We start from the raw sequence: 23,066 nt of genomic DNA on the forward strand, positions 1-23,066 counted from the left end.
ATTTTGTTTTTTAGATATTATTTATTTTAGAGAGAAAGAGAATGTGAGTGAGGGGAGGGCAGAGGGAGAGAGAGAGAAGGAATCCCAAGCAGACTCTGTGCTGAGTGTGGAGTCCGACTGGGAGCTCAGACCCAAGACCCTGAGATCATGACCTGAGCCAAAATCAAGAATCAGATGCTTAACCAACTGAGCCACCCAGGCACCCTGATTATGAAGGGCATTCTAAAGTGAAACTGGCTTTTTTTTTTTTTTTTTTTTTTTTTAAATTACGTGTCTGACAATAAAGAAGCCCAGTGACTGTCTGGTTTGGTGCCAGTTGCCTTAAATTGTGCAAAGATGCCATCAGATTTATCTGCCATTGCTTTGATATGTCATCAGAGGAAATACCAGCATAGTTTATTATTTATTTGAAGGAGAATGAGTGAGAGAGAGCATGAGAGAGGAGAAGGTCAGAGGGAGAAGCAGGCTCCCCAGGGAGCTGGGAGCCCGATGTGGGACTTGATCCTGGAAGTCCGGGATCATGACCTGAGCCGAAGGCAGTTGCTCAACCAACTGAGCCACCCAGGCACCCAATATCAGCCTAGTAAAGGCAAATAACATCAGTGGTTATTATGAAAATAGTTTTGACCTTGGAAGCCCCCTTGACCAAGTTTCAGGGGTTCCTCGGTGGCTCAGTTGGTTAAGCGACCAACTCTTGATTTCTGCTCAGGGTGGTAAGATTGAGCTCTGTGTCCCAGTCAGCATCCAGGCTCTGCACTCAGCGTGGAGTCTGCCTGAGATTCCTTCTCCCTCTCCCTCTGCCCTTCCCCCTGCTCGTGCACATTCTCAAGTGTGTGCACACGCTCTCAATAAAACAAACAAACATATCTTTAAAAGAAAGAAAAGGTTTCAGGATCTTTGGGCCACACTTTGAAAAATCACTTTTCTAAACATAATGCCAGGTGACTATTTTTGTGCAGGGTGAAATGAGACTAAATAATCTTTGCTTTTCCCATTCTGTTTGTTTTTATTTCCCTGACATGGATAAAATAATGGACTTTTAGACTAAATCTTTATTTTATCTTTAATAGGAACAATAAGTCAGAAACCAGGTTTGAGTTAACAAATTGGTCATTCTTATATTTACTTTTATCACAATCAGGTAAATTTATTATTTTTGTCTAGCTAACTGTGTGCTTTAATTAGAAACTATTAAATCTTTAAGAGACTAAACTAATCCGTACGTGTTTTTGAAATATAAGTCTCTCAAACCAGGAAACGAAGTTAACTTATACCTTTAAGTTGAAAACCTCTCTGACTAAGGTAATAAGGTGTAATTTATCTTTTTTAAAAAAGATATTATTTGGGGCGCCTGCGTGGCTCAGTGGGTTAAAGCCTCTGCTGTAAGCTCAGGTCACGATCCCAGGGTTCTGGGATCGAGCCCCGCATTGGGCTCTCTGCTCGGTGGGGAGCCTGTTTCCCTCTCTCTGCCTGCCTGCCTCTCTGCTTACTTGTGATCTCTGTCCGTCGAAAAAATAAATAAATAAAAATAAAAAGATATTATTTATTTATTTGTTAGAGAGTGAGAGAGAGGGCAAGAGAGAGAGAGAGCATGAGCAGAGGGGAGAGGGATAGAGGGAAAAGCAGGCTCTCCACTGAGCAGGGAGCCTGATGTGGGACTCAATCCCAGGACCTTGGCATCATGACCTGAGCTGAAGGCACATGCTTAACCAACTAAGCCACCCAGGTCTCCCTAATTTATCTTAAAGTTCTTCATAGTTGAGGCACCAAACCAACAGAGTGCATGAATTTAATTCTTGTTTCTTGTTAGGAAAAATAGCTGATTTTCTTTTGAAAACTGAAACTTTGGCATATTTCTTTTTCGTATCTAAGCTTGGTTGCCTTCTAGGTTTAAATTTAATAATTATTCAATTATTTTGGAAGATCAGCCTCAGTGATAAAATTTAGCAGTATGGCCATCTCTTTTGAGTAATGCCATCGATCTCATTATTAGAATGGATGGTATTTTTGGCATAAAATCTATAGCATGAAAAATAATAGAAGCTAATTTATAAAGTCCCATATTATAAATATGAAATATATTTTGTTTTTATTTTGAAGTTCTTTGAACTGCTAATTTAATTTTTTTTTTGTTCTACCTCTATGTCATTCTGTGGCTAGACTCTTCTCCTATCCCTCCATGAAGTTTTTTTTTGTGTTTGGGAGGCAACAGTTCTGTTGGGAATTAATTTAGTGGGAAGATGCCATAGTATTTGCAAATTCCTAATAAGTAGTATTCCAGTTAAATGTTCTGCTCTTTAGTCCATCTTTTGCTTCTTGAATTGCATGCTCTTATAGCATTTTCTTGAGTCTGCAGCATTGCAAAATAAGTTATACAATGTGGTTTTCATCTCTCCATAGCGAGTTTTGAAATAAATTTGTGGTATGCAAAATGTTCAAGTTGGATACTGGCTAGGACATAATAAATCAATAAATATTTGTTGAGGGATGCCTGGGTAGCACAGTCTGTTGGGCATCTGACTTTTGGTGGCTCAGATCATGATCTCGGGGTCGTGGGATCGAGCCTCACATCAGGCTTTGATGTGAGACGGAGAGATTCTCTCTCCTTTCCTCTGCCCCTCCTGCTCGTGCTCTCTCTCAAATAAATAAATAAATCTTTTTAAAAAGTTAAGTATTGAAAAAAATGAATGAAAATTGTAAGTTGAACACCACTTATTGATTTTCATTTCTATTTAACAAAATGTATTGTTTCTGCTATGCACATGAACTCTTATTAGTCACTAAATATTAAAATTTAAGGATATTCTATTTTTTTTCATTCATTCATTCAGCAAATATATTGTGTGTTTCTTTTTGTATTTGGCACATTAAATTTTAGGAATTTGATAGTTTTCTCCCTAAAAACTTGATTTTAAAACAGACTACATCAGCTTTTTACTTTTTCTTGAGATTAAATTTTTATTGGTACACATTTGTTACATAGTGTTTTTTTAGATAGAATATTTTCAAATTTTTCATTAATAGCTAAACTTTTTCAAGTCATATTAGGATGGTTAGGGAGGACTGGGAAGGGAAAATAAAATTGAGTTTCATTTCTCTTTGAGGAAAAGGAAATCTTTTTCGTTCTTTAATGAGTTTAGGGAATTCTAAATAGAGCAAATAGTTTAAGGTAAAGAGAGCATTGAGAACAAAAGGGTACACCTGTGTCTGGGGGGGCCCTGGTCATTCTTGCATTAAGATCCAAGAGGAAAGAACCCTCAAGTATAGTTGAACAAAACTAGTTATAAGAAAAATCTCAGTGCACACTCAGTAGAATGCTCTAACTGGAGCTCAATTCCAGTATTACATCAGATTTTTGTCTTTATACTCAAATTCCTTTAATACAGGGAATATGCAAATGTTCCTAGGATATTATTTTTTTTTTAAGTTAGGAATTATTAATCCTGATTGACTATCAGAATCCCTTAGAAGAGTTTTTCCTCCCATGTTGATTTATCTATCCATTTGTTTAATATTTATTTAAGTAATCTCTCCATCTAACGTGGGGCTCGAATTCATGACCCCCAGATCAAGAGTCACACGCTCTCCCAACTGAGCCAGTCTCACCATCCTCAATCCTTTGGCTCAGAGATAACCATGTTAATATTTTTTATATTTTGTACCATATTTCTATATGAAAGTCTTAAGCTCCTCATGATTTAAACATTATTTATTCCCTCTTTAATAGATGTAAGGTATATAATTAGTTTTATACATTCTCTCTGCTCTCCCTTTTCACAATGTCATTCTGTTCCATCTTACTACATTTTTAAATTACCCCACAGATTGAGTTAGGTGTCCTTCCTTTTTGTACTCGTAAAATCCCAAGACCTTTACCTTGCTCTTCATTTTTTCTGCCTTGCTCTTCAAGTAGCAGCAGTCTGTTAAAATTGCCTGCTCACCTACCTGCATTTCCTCACCAGACAAGAGTTCATCGAAAACAAGTACCGTTTGTTTCCTCTTCATTGCTACATACTTCAGTGCCTGGCACAGAGTAGGCCCATAATAAAGATATTTTCTGTTGTTAGTGAAATGAAGTCCTTAAGTTAGCATTTAAGATTTTTCACAAGTTGGTTTCTGCGTGCCTTTCCTGCCTCCTTACTGATCCTACCCACTCTGCAACTTCTTTTTTTTTTTTTTTTGAAGATTTTATTTATTTATTTGACAGACAGGAATCACAAGTAGACAGAGAAGCAGGCAGAGAGAGGAGGGGAGGCAGGCTCCCTGCTGAGCAGAGAGCCCGACGAAGGGCTCAATCCCAGGACCCTGGGATCATGACCTGAGCCAAAGGCAGAGGCTTTAACCCACTGAGCCACCCAGACACCCTCACTGCAACTTCTGTGGCTAACTGTACCATGCTGCCAGTGCATGCTTCTTGGGCTCCCTGACTTTGCTGTCTGGTCCTCTTCATCATCTCTCTAGAAAAGTCACTACTTTTAAGTCTTGTTTAGATATTACATCCTTAGTGAAGTCTTGCTGGACCTCACGAGTTAAAGTAATAGACCTGACATTTTTGTTCCCAGAGTTAGCATCATAGTACATTGTAATGCTTAAGAGCTTGGAGTCTGGAATCTATCCTGGCTTCGTCACTCACTTCTAGCTCCTTAAGTTTGGGCAGACTAGTTAATTTCTTCAGACTTCTGTTTTCCCCCATGGAAAATGGAAATGATTGAGTTAGTAGAGGGCTTTAAAACACACACATGCATGTGAAGCCCCTTCCTTAGCACAGTACTTGGCCAAACAAAAGTAACTACCCCTCAGTGTTAACTGTCATTATTGTTAATGTTAATGCGCTGGCTTGTAGATGGTTATTGATATACTTGGCTCCCTGGCTAAACTGAGTCTCTCAAGGTCAGGAACAAGCTTATTTAATGATCATAGTTCCACTTTCTAGCACAGTGTGTGGCCCTAAACTATATGGCTCATTGCTAACATATATAGAATAAGTGAATATTTTATTTTCTTTCAGATTATTTCTTCTGATTATTATTATTATTATTGTCTTCCAGTGATTTTTCTTTTTACCCCAAATGAGTATATTGTGGAAGTTTTGCAATACCATATTGTTCATAGTGTGTAATATTCCTCTGTTGATTTTTATCTTGCTAACATACTACCAAGAAATTGTTTGACCATATGGTTTCAGTGGCTTTAGTGATCTAAAGGAATAAAAGGAAGCAAAATTCTCTTATGTTATGAATAATGTGGTGGTGATTTTTTCCTTCCAGAAACGAAATCCTGAAGTGCGACATGTGGATTTGGAGATATTATAGATTTGATGGAATGAATCGCCTTGGAAGGAAGCCTTGGAAACAAGTTTGGCGAGCCTGCTCTCCCACATCGAAGGAGTCCATGCTACTCAGAAGCTGTTTTATTAAGATGGAGGAAATACTTAATGTGAAGGGCAGTTCAGCAGTCTACAGAACTAATACTACTTCATATTTCTGAGAGACATATTACAAGTTGAATCAATTTGGAAATCTTGTTTTTATGTTTCAGTAGAGAACATTTTAGTTGTCTAAATTGTTCATAATTTTTCATTTTACCCCATCAGGGTGTATTGTACCTTGCAATCATGTTTCCTTTCTTCACATTGGTAAGAATAAACAACATCCATAGGATTATAATTTTTAATTTTATGACCACTGAAGATTTCACTCCATCAAAACCCATCAGTCTTGAACATCCTGGCTAAATCTTGGTTTTTAAACAGTCACTCTGTGTTTTTTTTTTTTTTTTCTTACAGAATGTGGGAATTATTTCTACATAATTCTGCCCTGAGCACTAAGAGGAACACTTTCCTAACCGAGTTATCCACAAATGTTCATTCCAGAAATGGCTTAGTTACTGAATTGAAGGAAGACATGTCAGTCCACTCATAGGCTATAGTAGTTGCCATTTTGTAAAATTTCTATGTCTCCTTAACTTTTTTTCTTTCTTTAGTTTAATTTTTCCAGTGTAGGAGATCCAAAATAACCCTAGATGTTTCCATAGGCCAGTTTGATGGCTGTTTTTGTTTGTTTGTTTTCATGTTTTTCACTGGCTTTGGTGCCATAATGTGTATTTACTAGGAGGTAATGCATTTATAAACATTTTAACATTCTGTAAAATGGACTAGAAATATTTATAATTTTGCAGACAGGACAGCATTTTATTTTTAATTTATTTAAAAAGGCACTACTCATGTAAATCTGAACCGTGGGGTATTTCTTGCTTTAAGAGAAAGAGAAGTAAATCTCTTCTTATGCAGAAACTTGTGGCCATGATTTTGTATAATGTCATAGTCAATAGTGTGTCTGTAATATGAGTTTTTTGCAGTTACAAATGGGCATTTAACATAATATGTGGCTAAAACATTATGTAATTAAGTAGCTTTCTAGTGATCATCAGGTATCATGGTGAAAAAGCATACAATTCAGTAATGGAAATTTAGTGCAAAACTATAGCTGTGTCTCCATTCATCAAAATTACTTGGGGCACCTTGGTGGCTCAGTGGGTTAAGCCTTTGCCTTCAGCTCACGTCATGATCCAGGGTCCTGGGATCAAGCCCCACATCGGGCTCTCTGCTCAGCAGGGAGCCTGCTTCCCCCCACCCCCGCTGCCTACTTGTGATCTCTCTGTCAAATAAACAAATAAAATCTTAAAAAAAAAAAAAAAAAAGCAAAACAACAACAAAAAACACCCAACTCATACGCACTTTAAATTGTTCAGGTAGCAGAGAGAATTGTCCAGGCAAGACTGATGGCTGGGTGATTTCTTTTGCTGGATAAGTGAGTGTTTGACCTAAGGACCTAACTGTATGAGGTCAGTGTCTAAAAACTTACTTAGATTGAGGTTAATGAATCACAGCAAATTGTAATCCTGGAAACAAAAAATAAACATTTGGTTAAAGGGGTTGTAATGGTAGTTTTTTGATCCAGGAATGTCATTTATTGGAAAATTATGAAAATTTACATAAGTGTACTTTTTTTTTTTACCATTACAAAGCATTTTGCATGTACATTTTAAGTGAAATAACATTCCAGTTTTATTTTTGAAGATACAAAATTATTATATACATACATATACACATGTAACACACACAGTTTGATTCTCTTACGGTTTCAAATTCTTTACCCTTTCTTTTTTTTTTAAACTGTTTTTGACCCATTATACTTCACTCCGTACTTCTAATGTCTAGTTCCCACTTGTCATTTGTCCCATGTCACTGTCATATGGGAAGGTACCAAATTACATGCAATTTCCTCCCAGTAAAATTACTCTGAAAAACTTCACATAGCTACATGAGAGTAATTAACTCATTTAGAAAAAAATGTTACAGTTGATGTGCACAAGTTATTCTAAATGGTAGATTTTTTGAGGATTCCCTAAGAAACCAATTCCTGATATTTCATTGAGTTTTCTAATCTGATTTTTATTGAAGTCATGCCAGTTCTTAAATAATAATAGAAAGCTTATGTTTGTCTTTTCTTTCCATTTTTGTTCTGTACTAATATTGTAAAGTTTAACACAATTTGACATAAAGACGTATGGCATAATCTAAGAATTTGAGTATTTCTGTGAAAATGTATGCTATCACTGCTCTGTTGTATTTTTTTTTTCTCCTTTTAAATTAGAGTGCAGTTTGAATTTTAAAACCAGAGAATTTGGGCCTCTTTTTTTTTCAAAATAAGAGAATATCTGTTCAGGTTTCTTGGTTTTGTGTTTTTCTAAATTAATGATTCTATTTTAAGTCTTGACCTGATGATGCATTCATAGCATTTGAACATGTAAGCGTATAAATCTTGATCTTTTCAAAGGAAATAGCTTCCGTGATAAAGTAATTGTGAAAGTAGTGTTGGAGAGTGAGAAGAGCAGTCAGAGCCCTTGACTCCTACTTGCTGACCTCAGGAACTCAAAGGTGAACACATACGCTGTTTTTAGTCCCAGCTGAGAATGGACCTCCAATTAGCTGTAAGTAGTAGGCCCCAAACTGGGTAAGGTGGCACATTTTTAAGATGACGGCAGTTAGGAGAATGAGGGATGGAGACCTATTTTTAAGTTGACCATCTTGGTGGCCAGTAATATCCAATTTTAATGAGCGAGATTCCTGAACGTGTACTAAAGAAACTGAGATAGGATTAGACTGGAAATTTTTCAGATTTTCTTCAAAAACAAAGTTAATCTCTGCATACATACATCCTACCCACACACCAAATAACCCTGAATAACAAAATGGCATAAGACTTGAATTTTGGGCATATGATTTTAGTGTTACCTTAATTGTCCCATAATTTGGAGAATGCTTTTTGCTAAAATTACACCATCTAAAGGAAATGACTTAAGTTTTAAATTTGATAACTTTTTGAGGTAGAATGCTAGAAACTACAGAAAATTGCACAGGCATTTAGAATTTATACTATCTTAGATTGCATTTGTCAAGCTTTGGCATTTCTTTTAAATGTGATGACCCCCAATTTGCCAAACTGTCAGAAGTCAGTGAAGCAAAGAATTGAAGGTAAAATGTTGATTCAAAGTTTGTCTCCCCTAAATCCCTCATCCCTGTGCCTGAAATGGAAATTTGGAAGGCATTTATGTAGAAGATTGGTCTGGCAGCCTTTATATTTGCATTAAGTTTAGTAGCATCTCTAGACTTTGGTTTTATGGAAGAGAAAATTTTTATTTTTATTATACTGTATTTCATCTCTCTGATTTTGCTGGCAGATTAAGACGGCCCTAGCCCCTCAGGATGCTTTTTCCCTAATAAATGTCAGATGTAAGTAAGAGCAGTTCACTTCTTAGTTTGGGTTTGTTCTTTTTTCTTTCCTGATAAATGTCTCATCAACTTAAATCCTCCTTTACCTCATGTACTAATAAGAACTAAACTGTAAACTAAATTGATACATTTTACCTTTAAAATGCCTGTAATTTTGAGCAGAATTTATTATTCATTGAGTATCCTTGTTTGTAAGTTTCCTGGTTTTACAATACCAAAATATAACAACTCAATCATTTTATAACCAGTTTCAGGATAAAGAGAACCGTTAACAACATACCATTAGGAAGAGAACTGTTACTAACATACCATTAGCATATCATATGTTTGGTAAAAGCACAAACTCCAAATGTTATATCCCTTATTGGTATATATTATTGCATTTTGACGAAACTAGATTATTTAAACATGCTAATTAGGTTATTTCTTCTGAGATGTGTCTATGTAGCATATTTAGAGGGGGAAAAAAAAAACCAACACAACACTAAAAGCTGCAACCTAGAGCCAACCTGCTCTGGGGCCCATGATGAATTCTCTACTAATCCTACTATAGGAATTCTAACTGTACTTTCCTTTTTATAAGAAGCTAAACCAAAGTAATTACTGAAAGTAATTTGGTATTTTGAGAGCACATAGTTCCCTCCCCTAAATCAAAATTTATGGAAAATTGAAGCACAGGGGTGCCTGGGTGGTTCAGTTGGTTAAGCGTTTGTCTTCAGCTCCAGTCACAATTTCAGGCTCCTGGGATTGAGCCTAGCATCATGCTTCCTGCTCAGTGGGGAGTCTGCTTCTCCCTTTTCTTCTGGTGCTCCTCCTCTTACTCACTCTCTGTGTCAAATAAATAAATAAAATCTTAAAAAAAAAATTAGAACAGAAGCACAGTTGTTTAAAATTTGCATAGCAAAATACAGAATTCTATCTGTATCTTTATGGGCTTGTAGAGGCTTTAAAACAGACTTAAAACATAGCTATTGGTATTATGATAGCTATCAACAGGATAATTTGAGTTTTTTATGTCAGGTACCCTTTTACATATATTAACCCATTTAATCCTTACAAAGAGCCAGTGGAATAGAGATGATTTACTTTTTTACCTTTTTTAGAGATGATTGAATGCAGATGAGGGAACTGAGATACAGGAGATCTATGAAGCCTGAGGATATGCGGCTGATAAAGGGCAGAGTCCAAATTTGAATGCAAATAAATTTGGCTCTTCCAAGTCACTCTGCTGAGCACAAGAGCCCAAGAAGAGTAGCACTCAATAGAAAGTGGAAGCAAAATAATCATTTTATTGTGAAATAAGCCAGTGAGTTAATATTCAGTAGTCAGAATACCAAGCCATGTCTAATTTAGACTTCTTGAAATGGGGCTGGTGAGGTGGGCTTGGGTGAGACATTGACGCTTTACAGAAGCTGAGGAATTGGCTGTCACTTCGAAGTTTTATTTTCAAGTATTACTTAGAGACCACCTTAGAGACCTATGCAGAAGGCACTACTTACTTAGTTCAACTGTCAGTCATTGATTTGAACCATGCAGGAAAAATATTTAGGGAAAGGTGTGGAGGTTTGCATTAGTCAAAAAATTATAGAATGCCCTAAAGTTATATTTGAATAGATGAAACTTAATGTGATCTAAAATTAAACATTATGTGTTCAAACAGATACATCAGGAACATTCTCTGTTCTGTGACCCCTAGTTACCCATCTTCTTCCAGAGAAAACTTTCTCCCAGAGAAAGCTTATGATGTGTCCTTACACATAATTCAGTGTATGTATGCACACCCACATGCAAGTTTATAGTATATATATTTCCTCTGTTCTACACAGATGGGAAAATACTTACACAATAAGGAATCTTATAATTTAAGAAGTACATATCTGATTCCAGAGTTTTGTGTTCACTGAAAATTGTTACATCAAGAGGATGGAACACTATAGTGCTGTCCTTTACTGTATGGTAGCCACTTGTGACATGGGACTATTTTGTAAATAAGTAAAATTGAAAAATCAGTTCCCCAGTTGCAATTAGCCACATTTTCGTGTGTTCAGTAGCTAACATGTGGCCGGTGGCTACCATGTTATACAATGTAGATACAGAACATTTCCATTTCACAATTATTTTTGGACAATGCCAATAGGATAAAGTCATTCTATTTAATCTGTTTAGTATTTGAGAGTATCTTTATAGTGTATAACAAAATACAGATCTTCCTTAACCTACAGTGGTATGTCCCTATAAACCCATTGTAAGTTGAAATAATCGTAAGTTGAAAATACATTTAATACACCGACCCTACCAAATGTCACAGTTTAGCCTAACCTACCTTGAACGTGCTCAGGACACTTATGTTAGCCTACATTTGGGGAAAATCATCTAACTCAAAGATTGTAATTAGTGGGGGCGCCTGGGTGGCTCAGTGGGTTAAAGCCTCTGCCTTCAGCTCAGGTCATGATCCCAGGGTCCTGGGATGGAGCCCCGCATCGGGCTCTTTGCTCAGTAGGGAGCCTGAGTCCTCCTCTCTCTCGGCCTGCCTGCCTCTCTGCCTACTTGTAAATAAAATCATTTTAAAAAAAAGATTTTAATAAGTTTTGAATGTCTCATGTACTTCATTGAATTCTGAAAGAAAACAAAGTTTGTATGGGTACAGAAATATCACTTCACTTTTGTGTTTGCATGAGTAAGTAGGATTTGCTGCTCATTGCCTGTGCCCAGCATCACAAGAGAGTGTCCTACCACATATTGCTAGCTTGGAGAAAATATCAAAATTCAAATTTTGAAGTATGGCTTCTACTGAATGTGTACTTCTTTTGCACCATTGTGAAGTCAAAACACTGTTAAGTTGAACCATCACAAGTCAGGGACCCACTATAGCATCTATTATTTGTGGTTGGAGGAAGGTGAAAGAAATTCTAGCTTAGTTCTTAAAAATGTATTGATGTATAATTCGGTCTTGGGTATGACTTAAGGCTACAATTCGTTAGTGTTACCTTGAATATGTAAATTTCTTTTAAAAATAGTTGGAACTGGACTTCATCTCGCATCCAAACGCACGATCAACATTCTGAGCGTTACGGAACAAGTCGACCCTTTAAAATAAAGTGTTGAACCATCAGAAATTCTTACCCAGATTGATATAGTATGTGATTCTGAGAGTCAATGTTAGTTTAACGTGGTGGCCCAGCAAACAGCTAAGTTGGTTTAACACTATTCATCATCTGAAGGCCTTAGAAGATGAAAACTTGGGATCAAAACTCCCAATTTCTTCACCTTGCCTTCAAAAAAAATCTCTTACAATCTTTTCCTTTTCAGCAAATGGCACCTTCATTTTTTCAGTTGGCCCAAATCTTGACAAAGCCCGGCTCCCCCGCATTTCTTCTACAATGGACAATTCAACACCTTAGCAAGATCCACTGCCCCTACTTTCAAAATACACATAGAATCCATTTCTCATCATCTCAATTATTACTTTAATGTCAGCCATGATCACACCAGTTGAATTTCCAAAGTAGCCTCTTCACTACTTAACACATTCTATTTTGACATAGCAGCTTGTGATTTTTTTGAAAATCTGTCCAATCGTGTCATTTTTCAAAGCCTTCCTAGTGGCTACTGATCTCATACAGGACAGCAAAGTCCTGATCAGACCTACACTCCTCCATGGGGGGGTTTCCTCCACTGTCTCTCTGACCCCATTGTCTCCTAGTCTCTCAGTGTTCCAGCCAGACTGGTGTTTCTGCTTTTCATACATCCTACGTAGGCTTGCTGGGTCTTTGCACTGCCTGGACTACTCTTCCCGCCACATACCCACACAGCACACTGCTGCTTCAAGTATCTATCTGCTCAGATGCCATGTCATCAGTGAGGCCTTCTCTCACTGCTCTGTGTAAAATAGGGAAAACCCTCTCCATCTTCCCCTCCATCCCCTAATTTTTCCCTGATTTTTTTTTTTTTTTTTTTTTTTTGACCATAGAATTTATGATCTGGCATACTATAATTTTGCCTTTGTTTATTTTTTGTTTATCTCCACTGGAATGTAATACCCATTAGAGCTGTGTCTCCAGAAACTGGAATGACATCTGACACCTGGCAGACATTCGATAAGTATTTATTGAATAAGTGAATGTTTTGTATATGATGCTAGTCTGTTGAAGTATAAAGATAAAAAAGACATAGACTTGGTCTTCTGGCTCACAGTCTAGTTAAATTTGACAAGCAGCAGCTCATACAAATGATTGCAATCCAGCATAATAATGTGTTTATCAAATATTTAACTGGATTAATATTAATCTTCATCAAAACCAGGTTTGTAAGATTGGCATGCTGATTTGCTGCTGAGGGGAGTGTGAATTGGAGCCACTTATCTGTAGGTACCAAGAGTCAAAAATGTTCATACATTTTGACCTTGTCATTCCACTTCTAGAAATACAATCTAGGGAAATAGAGCTGCTTCAGTATGACAATTTTTTTTTTAATTTGGGAAAATGGTTACAGTACGGCTTATTTATTTATATTGACATATAATATATTACTTGCCCCCAGGGGTACAGGTCTGTGAATCTTCAGGCTTACACATTTCACAGCACTCACCATAGCACATACCGTCCCCAATGTCCATAATCCAGTCACCTTATCCCTACCTTCCCTACCCCCCAGCAACCCTCAGTTTGTTTCCTGAGATTAAGAATCTCTTATGGTTTGTCTCCCTCCTGATCCCATCTTGTTTCATTTTTTCCCTCCTTAGCTTTTACAACTCCCCACTCTGCTTCTCAAATTCCTCATATCAGAGAGATTGTATGATAATTGTCTTTCTCTGACTTATTTAGCTTAACATAATACCCTCAGTTCCATCCACATTGTTGCAAATGGCAAGAATTTGGGGGGTTTTGATGGTGGCATAGTATTCCATTGTGTGTGTGTGTGTGTGTATACACAACATCTTCTTTATCCATTCATCTGTTGGTGGACATCCAGGTCCTTTCCATAGTTTGGCTATTGTGGACATTGCTGCTATAAACATTCAGGTGCACATGCCCCTTTGGATCACTACATCTGTATCATTAGGGTAAATACCCAGTAGTGCGATTGCTAGGTCGTAGAGTAGCTCTATTTTCAACTTTTTGAGGAAACTCCATACTGTTTTCCAGAGTGGCTGCACCAGCTTGCATTCCTACCAGCAGTGTAGGGGGGTTCTTCTTTCTACACAGCCTCGTAAATTATGGTATATTTATAAGGTAGAATACAGCGCAATCTTTGGAAGCATTTTTTTGCAGAACACTTAATGATATGACAAAATGCTTAGATAAGAAAAATGTAAGAATACAAACCTGGACTTCCAAGTGTCATAGCTAAGGTTTGGGGCTGGGGTAGGAGATGTTACTTGCTTTTTATTGTACACACAGGAAATATTTTTATGAGCAAATATTTTATAAATTTTAGAAAGTGCTTAGACTCATATTTTTAGTGAAAAAATAAAAATAGGATACAGGACTATTCAGAATAATTCCAATTTTGTGTACATAGAGCACTGAAAGGAGATACATTAATAGTAACAGTGCTCACACATGGGTAATTTTTATTTTCTTTTTTATTTCTCTTGTGTCATTTCTAGGTTTTCTACTATGAGCCTGTCTTTTAGAAAAAAATGATAATTAAGGAGAACAAACAAGTCTTCAGAGATAATTGATAATATTAGAGTGTCTCATGTGTATAATAGAATATTAGTTAAAAAAAAATCTTGCCATTTGCAACAACATGGATGGAGCTAGAAAGTATGATGCTAAGTGAAATAAATCAGAGAAAGACAAATACCATACGATTTTGCTCATGGAATTTAAGAAACAGAACAAATGAACAAACAAGACAAAAAAACAGGGGACGAACTGGTAGTTGCCAGAGGGGAGGTGGGTAGGGGGATGGGGGAAACAAAAGAGGATTGAGAGTACACTTCTCTTGATGAGCATTGAAAAAATGTATGGAACTGCTGAATCATTATATTACACACCTGAAGCTAATATAACACTGTGGGTTAATTATACTTGAGTAATAATAAGACAACCCTGAAGTGCGAGGGATGCCTGGGTGGTGCAGTTGGTTAAGCACTCGCCTCTTGGTTTTGGCATGGGTTGTGAGATCGCGTCCTGCGTCAGGCTCCACACTTAGCATGGAGTCGGCAGTCTGCCTGAGCTTCTCTCTCTCTCTCCCCCATACCCTTCCCCTTACTCGTGCTTGCTCTCTCTCTCTCTAAAATAAATAAATCTTGGGGAAAAAAAAAAAAAACCTAAGGTGTGAGAACCCTTGAATTAGAATTTTAACACTTTCTTTCAAAAGGAGGTGAGAACCAATAATTTTAAAGGAAAAGACTTGGGCTCATTTCTTTTGATTATTATTATTTTTTTTAAAGAATCTTATTTATTCGACAGACAGATCACAAGTAGGCAGAGAAGCAGGCAGAGAGAGAGGAAGGGAAGCAGGCTCCCCGCTGAGCATCTTTTGATTATTTTTTAACTTGGATTTAATACCATTCAACTTCAGAAGTTTCCCATAGGGATTTCCACCCCTAGTAATAGGGGCATATATTGTTGGAAGTCAATATGGTGGTGTGCTTGACTCTTTTGTTTATATAACCTGAAATACTCTGAGATCTCACTGTGGGTCATGGTAAAAACAGTATGTTTGTCAGAGAAGACTAAGACAATTGTTCCATTGGAAAACTGAAAAAGAAATGTTAAAAACAGCCTTCAGGGGCAGCTGGGTGGCTCAGTTGGTTAAGTGTCTGCTTTGGTTCAGGTCACGATGCCAGGATCTGAGATCGAGCCCTGCATCTGGGTCTCTGCTCTGTAGGAAATTTGCTTCTGTCTCTCCCTCTCCGTGCCGCTCCCCCTGCTTGTGGGCTTTTGCTCTCCCTTCATTAAATAAATAAAAATCTTTTTAAAAAACCCCGAGCCTTTGGTTACTGTATACGTCACTAAATACTCTTTTCTTTAGGGGTATAACTGACGTGTAACATTACAGCTGACCCTTGAACAACACAGGGAGTAGAGTCCCTGATCCCTTATACAGTCGAAAACTCACATATAACTTTTGATTCCCCCACAACTTAACTACAAATAGCCTACTGTTGACCAGAAACCTTACTGATAACAGTTGATTGATACGATTTTATATCTTATATGTATTATATACTATATGCTGCATTCCTACAATGGAGTAAGCTAGAGAAAAGAAAATATTAACATCATAAGGAAAATACATTTATGGTATTGTACTGTAAAAAAATCTGTTATAAGTGGACCCACATGGTTCAAATCCATGTTGTTGGGGGGTCAACGGTATAGTCGTTTCGAGTGAACAGCATAACAATTCGATACTTGTATACATTGCAAAATAATCACAATAAGTTTACTTAACATCCATCACCGCACGTAGTTACAAAAGAAAACTTTTGTGATAACTTTTTTAAAAAATTTTATTTATTTATTTGACAGACAGAGATCACAAGTAGGCAGAGAGGCAGGCAGAGAGAGGGGGAAACAGGCTCCCCGCTTAGCAGAGATTCCCCGCTTAGCAGAGAGCTGGATGCAGGGCTCGATCCCAAGACCCTGAGATCACGACCTGAGCCGAAGGCAGAGGCTTTAACCCACTGAGCCACCCAGGTGCTCCTGTGATATCTTTTAAGATCTGTTCTCTCCGCTACTTTCAAAAATGCAATGTAGTATTATTAACTGTAGTCTGCTGGCTTTACATAGCTTTGCCATAACTTACCAATTTTATAACTGAAAATTTGTACCTTTTGATCCCCTTCACTCACTTCTCCCACCCCTCATCCCCTTATTCTGGCAACTACCAATCTGTGTATTTATCATTTTTTGAGGTTGATTTATTTTAGAGAGAGAGCGAGCGTTGTGTACAAGTCAGGGGAAGGGCAGAAGGAGAGAATTTTCAAGCAGACTCCCTACTGGGAGTGGAGCCCCACGCAGGGTTCCATCCCACAACCACGAGATCATGACCTGAGCCGAAACGGAGTGGGACGCTCAACTGACTGAGCCACCCGGGCTCCCCATCTTCTCTATATTTATGAACTTGGCTTATTTCTTTTTGTTTTTTGACAGCTATTTTTTGAGTGCCGTGTGTCACTAGGCACTGTACCACCTCTTAACTACCCAGGATATGGGGACAGAAATGCCCCCTTGAGGAAGTGCTCTGTAAGGCCAGGCACCAAGAGCAGGATGAAGAGTGTCCTAGGCAAGATGGATAGAATGTGCACAAAAATATGGCTATTGTCTTCAGTTGATAACTCTGTCTAATCAGGCTAAAGCATCTTATTCAAACAGGAAAAGTGGAGTGCATTTTTATTCGTGAAAACCCTTCCCCTGACGCTAGAGCAGATTGTCTTCAGCCTTCAATATTGAGTGAATTCCACTTTGCGACATTTCTGCCGGATCTAGAGAATCATAATCGATAAGAGACTCATGCCTATTTTGAAACGGTATGTATGGTATCCCTGGTGGTTCCGAATATTTAACTTGCTTCCTCAGAAGTGTAGCTCAAGGTATTGTTTCTTGCTGGAGTTCTGAATTGTGATTTATCCATTCTCAGTAGAAATATTAAATAAATCTTGAGAAAACTCTAAAACCCATTTTTATTGTAATTTTTCTTATTGAATTCTAGATGTAATCTTAAGATGATTTAGGAAGACATGAAAGGAGAGGTGGCTGTTAAACTCAGATTGAAGCAATTTAAAATTTTTATAGAAAGTTCTATTTGATATAGAATTTCTCAGTTTATTCCAAATGTGAAAAAGTTTGGACCTGCTGAAGGAAAGAAATAGATGTCACAGCTGTTTCCACCTTATTTGTTCCGGTGGGACTCCTGTTCTGCCTGAGCCTTGCAAGTTTCCTCCCAGGCTCTCTGAGTTACCTTCACTTCTTTGAGGCCCGGGGCCTTTCTGTGTCCTGAGCACAGGCCTAGTTTTGCAACAGGACTACCCCTCAAAGTCTGGCAGTGTTTTCAGACGAAAGGGATTCAATTTTCTCATAAGTCGTTTACCTAATTTTTTTACTTTATTGAGGTATAATTGACATATTAGTTTCAGGTGTATAGAATAATAATCTGATATTTGGTACGTTGCAAAATGATTACCACAACAAATCTACTTAACATCCATCACCTCACATAGTTTTTCTTATGATGACAACTTCGGAAATCTGATCTCTTAGCAACTTTCAAATATGCAGAACAGTATTATTAACTGTAGGCACTATGCTATATATTACTTCCCCATGACTTATTTATTTTATAACTGAAAGTCTGTACCTTTAGACCTGCTTCCCTCACTTCTCCCACCCTTACCCCTGCCTCTGGCAATCATCAATCTGTTTGCTGTGTTCACTGTGTCTGTGAGCTGTTTCGTGTTGTTTTTTAAGATTCCACATAAGTGAGATTATAGCAGTATTCGTCTTTCTCTCTCTTATTTCACATCACATAATGCCTTCAAAGTCCATGCATGTCATTGCAAATGGTAAGATTTCATTTTTTTTAAAAAAGATTTTATTTATTTATTTGAAAGAGACAGAGAGAGACAACAAGAGAGGGAACACAAGCAGTGTGAATGGGATAGGGAGAAGCAGGCTTCCCACTGAGCAGCGAGCCCAATGTGGGGCTTGATCCCAGGACTCTGGAATCATGACCTGAGCCAAAGGCAGATGCTTAATGACTGAGCCACCCAGGCGTCCCAAGATTTCATTCTTTTTATGGCTGAACAATATTCAAGTGTGTGTGTGTGTGTGTGTGTGTGTGTGTGTGTGTTGTGCGTAACATCTTTATCCATTCATCATCATTCGATGGATGCTGGGCTGTTTCCATAATCTGGCTATTGTAGATAATGCTGCTATAAACATTGGATGGCATGTATCCCTTTGAATTAGTATTTTTGTATTCTTTGGCTAAATACCTAGTAGTGCAATTGCTGGGTCATAGGGTAGCTCTATTTTTAACTTTTTCAGGAACCTCCACGCTGTCTTCCACAGCGGCTGCAACCGTTTGCATTCCCACCAACGGTGCACGAGTCGTCTTTCTCCCCATCCTCTCCATCACCTGTTGTTTCTTGTGTTATTGATTTTAGCCATTCTGACAGGTCTGAGGTGGTATCTCATTGAGTTTTGATTTGCAATTCCCTGATGATGAGCGATGTTGAGCATCTTTTCATGTGTCAGTTGGCCATCTGTATGCCTTCTTTGGAGAACTATCTCTTCATGTCTTCTGCCCATTTTTAATTGGATTATGATAATAGCCTTCTAACAGGTATGAGCTGTTATCTTGTGATTTTTTAAATTTGTATTTCCCTAATGATAAGTGATATGGAGCACATTTTTATGTGTTCGTTGGCCATTTATTTATTTAAAGATTTTATTTACTTATTTGACAGAGAGAGCACAAGTAGGCAGAGCGGCAGGCAGAGGGAGACGGAGAAGCAGGCTTCCTGCTGAGCAGGGAACCCGAAGCAGGGCTTCATCCCAGGACCCTGGGATCATGACCCCAGCCAAAGGCAGCCACCTAGCCAACTGAGGAACCCAGGTGTTCCCATTTATTTATTTTTTAAAAAGATTTATTATTTATTAGAGCATGTGCAAGCAGAGGGATGGGCAGAAGGAGAAAATCTCCAATGGTACCCACCCCTCTCCACCCAACACAATGAGCTCCGGTGCTGAGGTGGGCTTGAGATTGGCTGAGGTGGGCTTAATCTCAAGATTGTGACCTAAGCAGAAATCAAGTGTCCCACACTCAATTGCTCATCTGACCAGCCACCCGGGGATCCCCTTTTGGTGATTTAAATGTCTTTGGAAAAATTTCTGTTCGGATCCCTTGCCCATTTTTAAATGGAATTGCTAGGATTTTTTTGCTATTGTGTTTTATGAGTTCTTCAGATAATTTGGATATTAACCCCTTATCAGATACATGATTTGCAATATTTTCTTCCATTCGGTAGGTTGCCTTTTCATTTCATTAATGGTTTCTGTTGATGTACAAAAGCTTTTTAGTTTGTACCCTCACTTGTTTATTTTTGCTTTTGTTGCCTTTGCTTTTGGAGTTTGATCCAAAAAGTTATCACCAAGATTGATGTCAAAGAGCTTACCACCTATCTTTTCTTCTAGAAGTTTCATAGTCTAGTTATTTAATTTTTTGATACTCATCTCTGGTCTAACTAAATTTGGCTGAAGTTCTCTTAAAGATTTACATTTCTAAAATTTCACTGTAGAATTAACTTTCTCCGTAATAAAGATAGTCATCACTAACTTCTATTCTTTCCTTATCTTCATTAGTTGTTTCATTGGCATTATAACTTGTCTTGTCTCTTCATAGAATCAGCTGGAGCCGTTTCTTAAATTTTAACCTGCATACAAATCACCTGGAAATCTTGTTAATGCAGATTTCCTGATTCAGGAGATTTGCAAGTGGGGCTGAGATTCTCTGTTCCTAACAGGCTTACAGGTAATTAATTCTGAAGGTGCTGGCTCATGGACTACACTTTGACTATCAAGGACTAAGATTATTATCTGATGTTTGGATATGCAGCCTACTGGCACAGGAATATCCAACTTTTTATAATACATGTATCTCCAAAAAAATATTCGTAGTTAACTGTGGTTGTAAAACTGACACACTTTTAGAAAGAAAGATCACTATGAATTCTCATATAAAGGAATGCACTTCCTACCTAGTTGATTTCTTGGAGTAAATCTGGAATGGGCAGGAGGCTGGGCTAACGGGGTGATGGGTATTAAGGAGGCACCTGCGATGCGCACTGGGTGTCATACGTAAGTGACGAATCACTCAGTTCTACTCCTGAAACTATTAAATTATATGTTAACTAACTAGAATTTAAATAAAAACTTGAAACATTAAAGAAAAGTATGGCCATAAAGTAATGTCAATATTTTAAGTAAATGTCAGTATTTTAAGTAAATATTAAAGACCAACTAACTGTTCTTTTAAAAATAATCCCGTGGGGGCGCCTGGGTGGCTCAGTGGCGTAAGCCGCTGGTTTCGGCTCAGGTCATGATCTCAGGATCCAGGGATCAAGCCCCGCATAGGGCCCTCTGCTCAGCCGGGAGCCTGCTTCCCCCTCTCTCTCTGCCTGCCTCTCTGCCTATTTGTGATCTCTGTCTGTCAAATAAATAAATAAGATCTTTTAAAAAAATAAAAATAAAAATAATCCCTTGTTGGGGCACCTGGGTGGCTCGGTGGGTTGAGCTTCTGTCTTTGGCTCAGGTCGTGATCTCAGGGTCCTGGGATGGAGCCCCGCATCGGGCTGTCTGCTCAGTGGGGGAGCCTGCTTCCCCCTGCTCTCTCTCTGCCTGCCTCTCGAACTACTCGTGGTCTCTGTCTGTCAAATAAATAAATAAATAAAATCTTAAAAAAAATATATCCCTTGTGAGGCTATAGGATTATTCAAACAATGCAGCCAACAGTTGCTTGGGAGTTAACTAGCGAAGTTGTCACCCATCTTTTAAAGTAGCCTTCAAAAATGATAAATATCTTTATCTTTTGAGGATAATTTTGACTTTCTTGGAAGCAGCCAAAACTAGTTGGATATAAGACTGATGAATATAGTGGATGAGTAAACGGGTTATTATTTCGGGTTAAAAGTAAAGAACACCATTTGGGTTAAAAATTTAGGTTGTGTTTGTGGCTCATCAGTTCATTTTGTAAGAGAAACCCTAACTGTGCTACAAATATTCTTAAAATAAGTTTGTGCCCTTTCAAGGTAATTAGTAATATGAAGTATAATGCTCACCCGAAGTTATAAATTCTGGTTTGTTGGTTAAAGAAGTCAGTCTCACTATTTTACCAACTTGACTCATTCTAAGTATTCTTACACAATGTAAAAGGCACCATATTTGAGGTCATACAGCCTGTGTTTTGGAGGTATATTAGGGTTCAAATTCGGACTCTGCTACCTACTATATGTATGACCTTAAGCAAGATGCTTCACTCACTTTGCTTCAGTTTTCTTATCTATTAAATAGTGATGCTAGTATTATCCAACTGCATGGGGATTAAATAAGATATTGGATGTAAAAAGGGACACATGCACCCGAATGTTTATAGCAGCAATGTCCACAATAGCCAAACTATGGAAAGAACCTAGATGTCCATCAACAGATGAATGGATCAAGAAGATGTGGTATATATACACAATGGAATACTATGCAGCCATCAAAAGAAATGAAATCTTGCCATTTGCAACAACATGGATGGAACTAGAGCGTATCATGCTTAGCGAAATAAGTCAAGCAGAGAAAGACAACTATCATATGATCTCCCTGATATGAGGAAGTGGTGATACAACATGGAGGCTTAAGTGGGTAGAAGAAGAATAAATGAAACAAGATGGGATTGGGAGGGAGACAAACCATAAGTGACTCTTAATCTCACAAAACAAACTGAGGGTTGCCGGGGGGAGGGGGTTTGGGAGAAGGGGGTGGGATTATGGACATTGGGGAGGGTATGTGATTTGGGGAGTGCTGTGAAGTGTGTAAACCTGGTGATTCACAGACCTGTACCCCTGGGGATAAAAATATATGTTTATAAAAAATAAAAAATTAAAAAAAAAAAGATATTGGATGTAAAATACTATATTGTTTCAGACCTAGTAAGAGTCTAATTAAACTTAGCCGATATTATTACTATCATTATTAAAGGTAATTCAAATAATTCACTGATTAATATAATCACGTATTGAGTGCCTTCTTGCTAGGCATTTTTACCCACCATTTAATTCTTTAAATATCCCCTCACTTCTGTCCATGATGAGTTACCTGCTATGGGAATTATCTTCTGGCGAAAGCAACTAGAAAACCAGACAAATTATGTGAGGCAAGCCGCTGTTTTAAGACGTTGGACAGCAGGTTTTTAGGCAGCATGGATATGTCAAACAGAGCTTGGAGAGAGCTTCTTGAGCTGAAACTGGCGTTCAAGGAAGAGAGAACCTGTCAAGCTGATTATAATGGATGATGGAGGTACAGAGAGAAAGCCACATCTGTCATGTGTCATATTCCCTCACGCCTTTGGTTAAGTACTTACCTCAGCATGCCTGTGGGGAAATCTCAAAACAGGGGAAACAATAATTGGGAATAAGTAGACCTAACAATTCCCACCAAGCTGTTTTTCCATCAGTCAGAATGGAGAAAAGTTACCATATACAGGAAATTTTGGGGAGTCCTTGGAAGGACCACACCTCTGTGAGGTTAAATTATTTTAGAGTAAAGGGTTC

At 37.9% G+C, this 23,066-nt stretch overlaps 1 protein-coding gene across 2 annotated transcripts in view; it reads left to right on the top strand.

Moving 5' to 3' along the window:
• SLC30A9 (solute carrier family 30 member 9) overlaps positions 1–8,812 on the top strand; it is an 88,624-nt gene extending 79,812 nt beyond the window's left edge. For both annotated transcript variants that reach the window (XM_004764078.3, XM_004764076.3), the window contains one exon: positions 5,268–8,812. In XM_004764078.3, coding sequence (XP_004764135.1) covers positions 5,268–5,312 — 45 coding nt within the window. In that variant the 3' untranslated portion in view covers positions 5,313–8,812. The remainder of the gene's footprint in view (positions 1–5,267) is intronic.
• Positions 8,813–23,066: the final 14,254 nt, after the last annotated feature.

Source organism: Mustela putorius, unplaced genomic scaffold (genome assembly GCF_011764305.1).
Source record: "Mustela putorius furo isolate JIRA1106 unplaced genomic scaffold, ASM1176430v1.1 tig00000083_pilon_pilon_pilon, whole genome shotgun sequence".
NCBI lineage: Eukaryota > Metazoa > Chordata > Mammalia > Carnivora > Mustelidae > Mustela > Mustela putorius.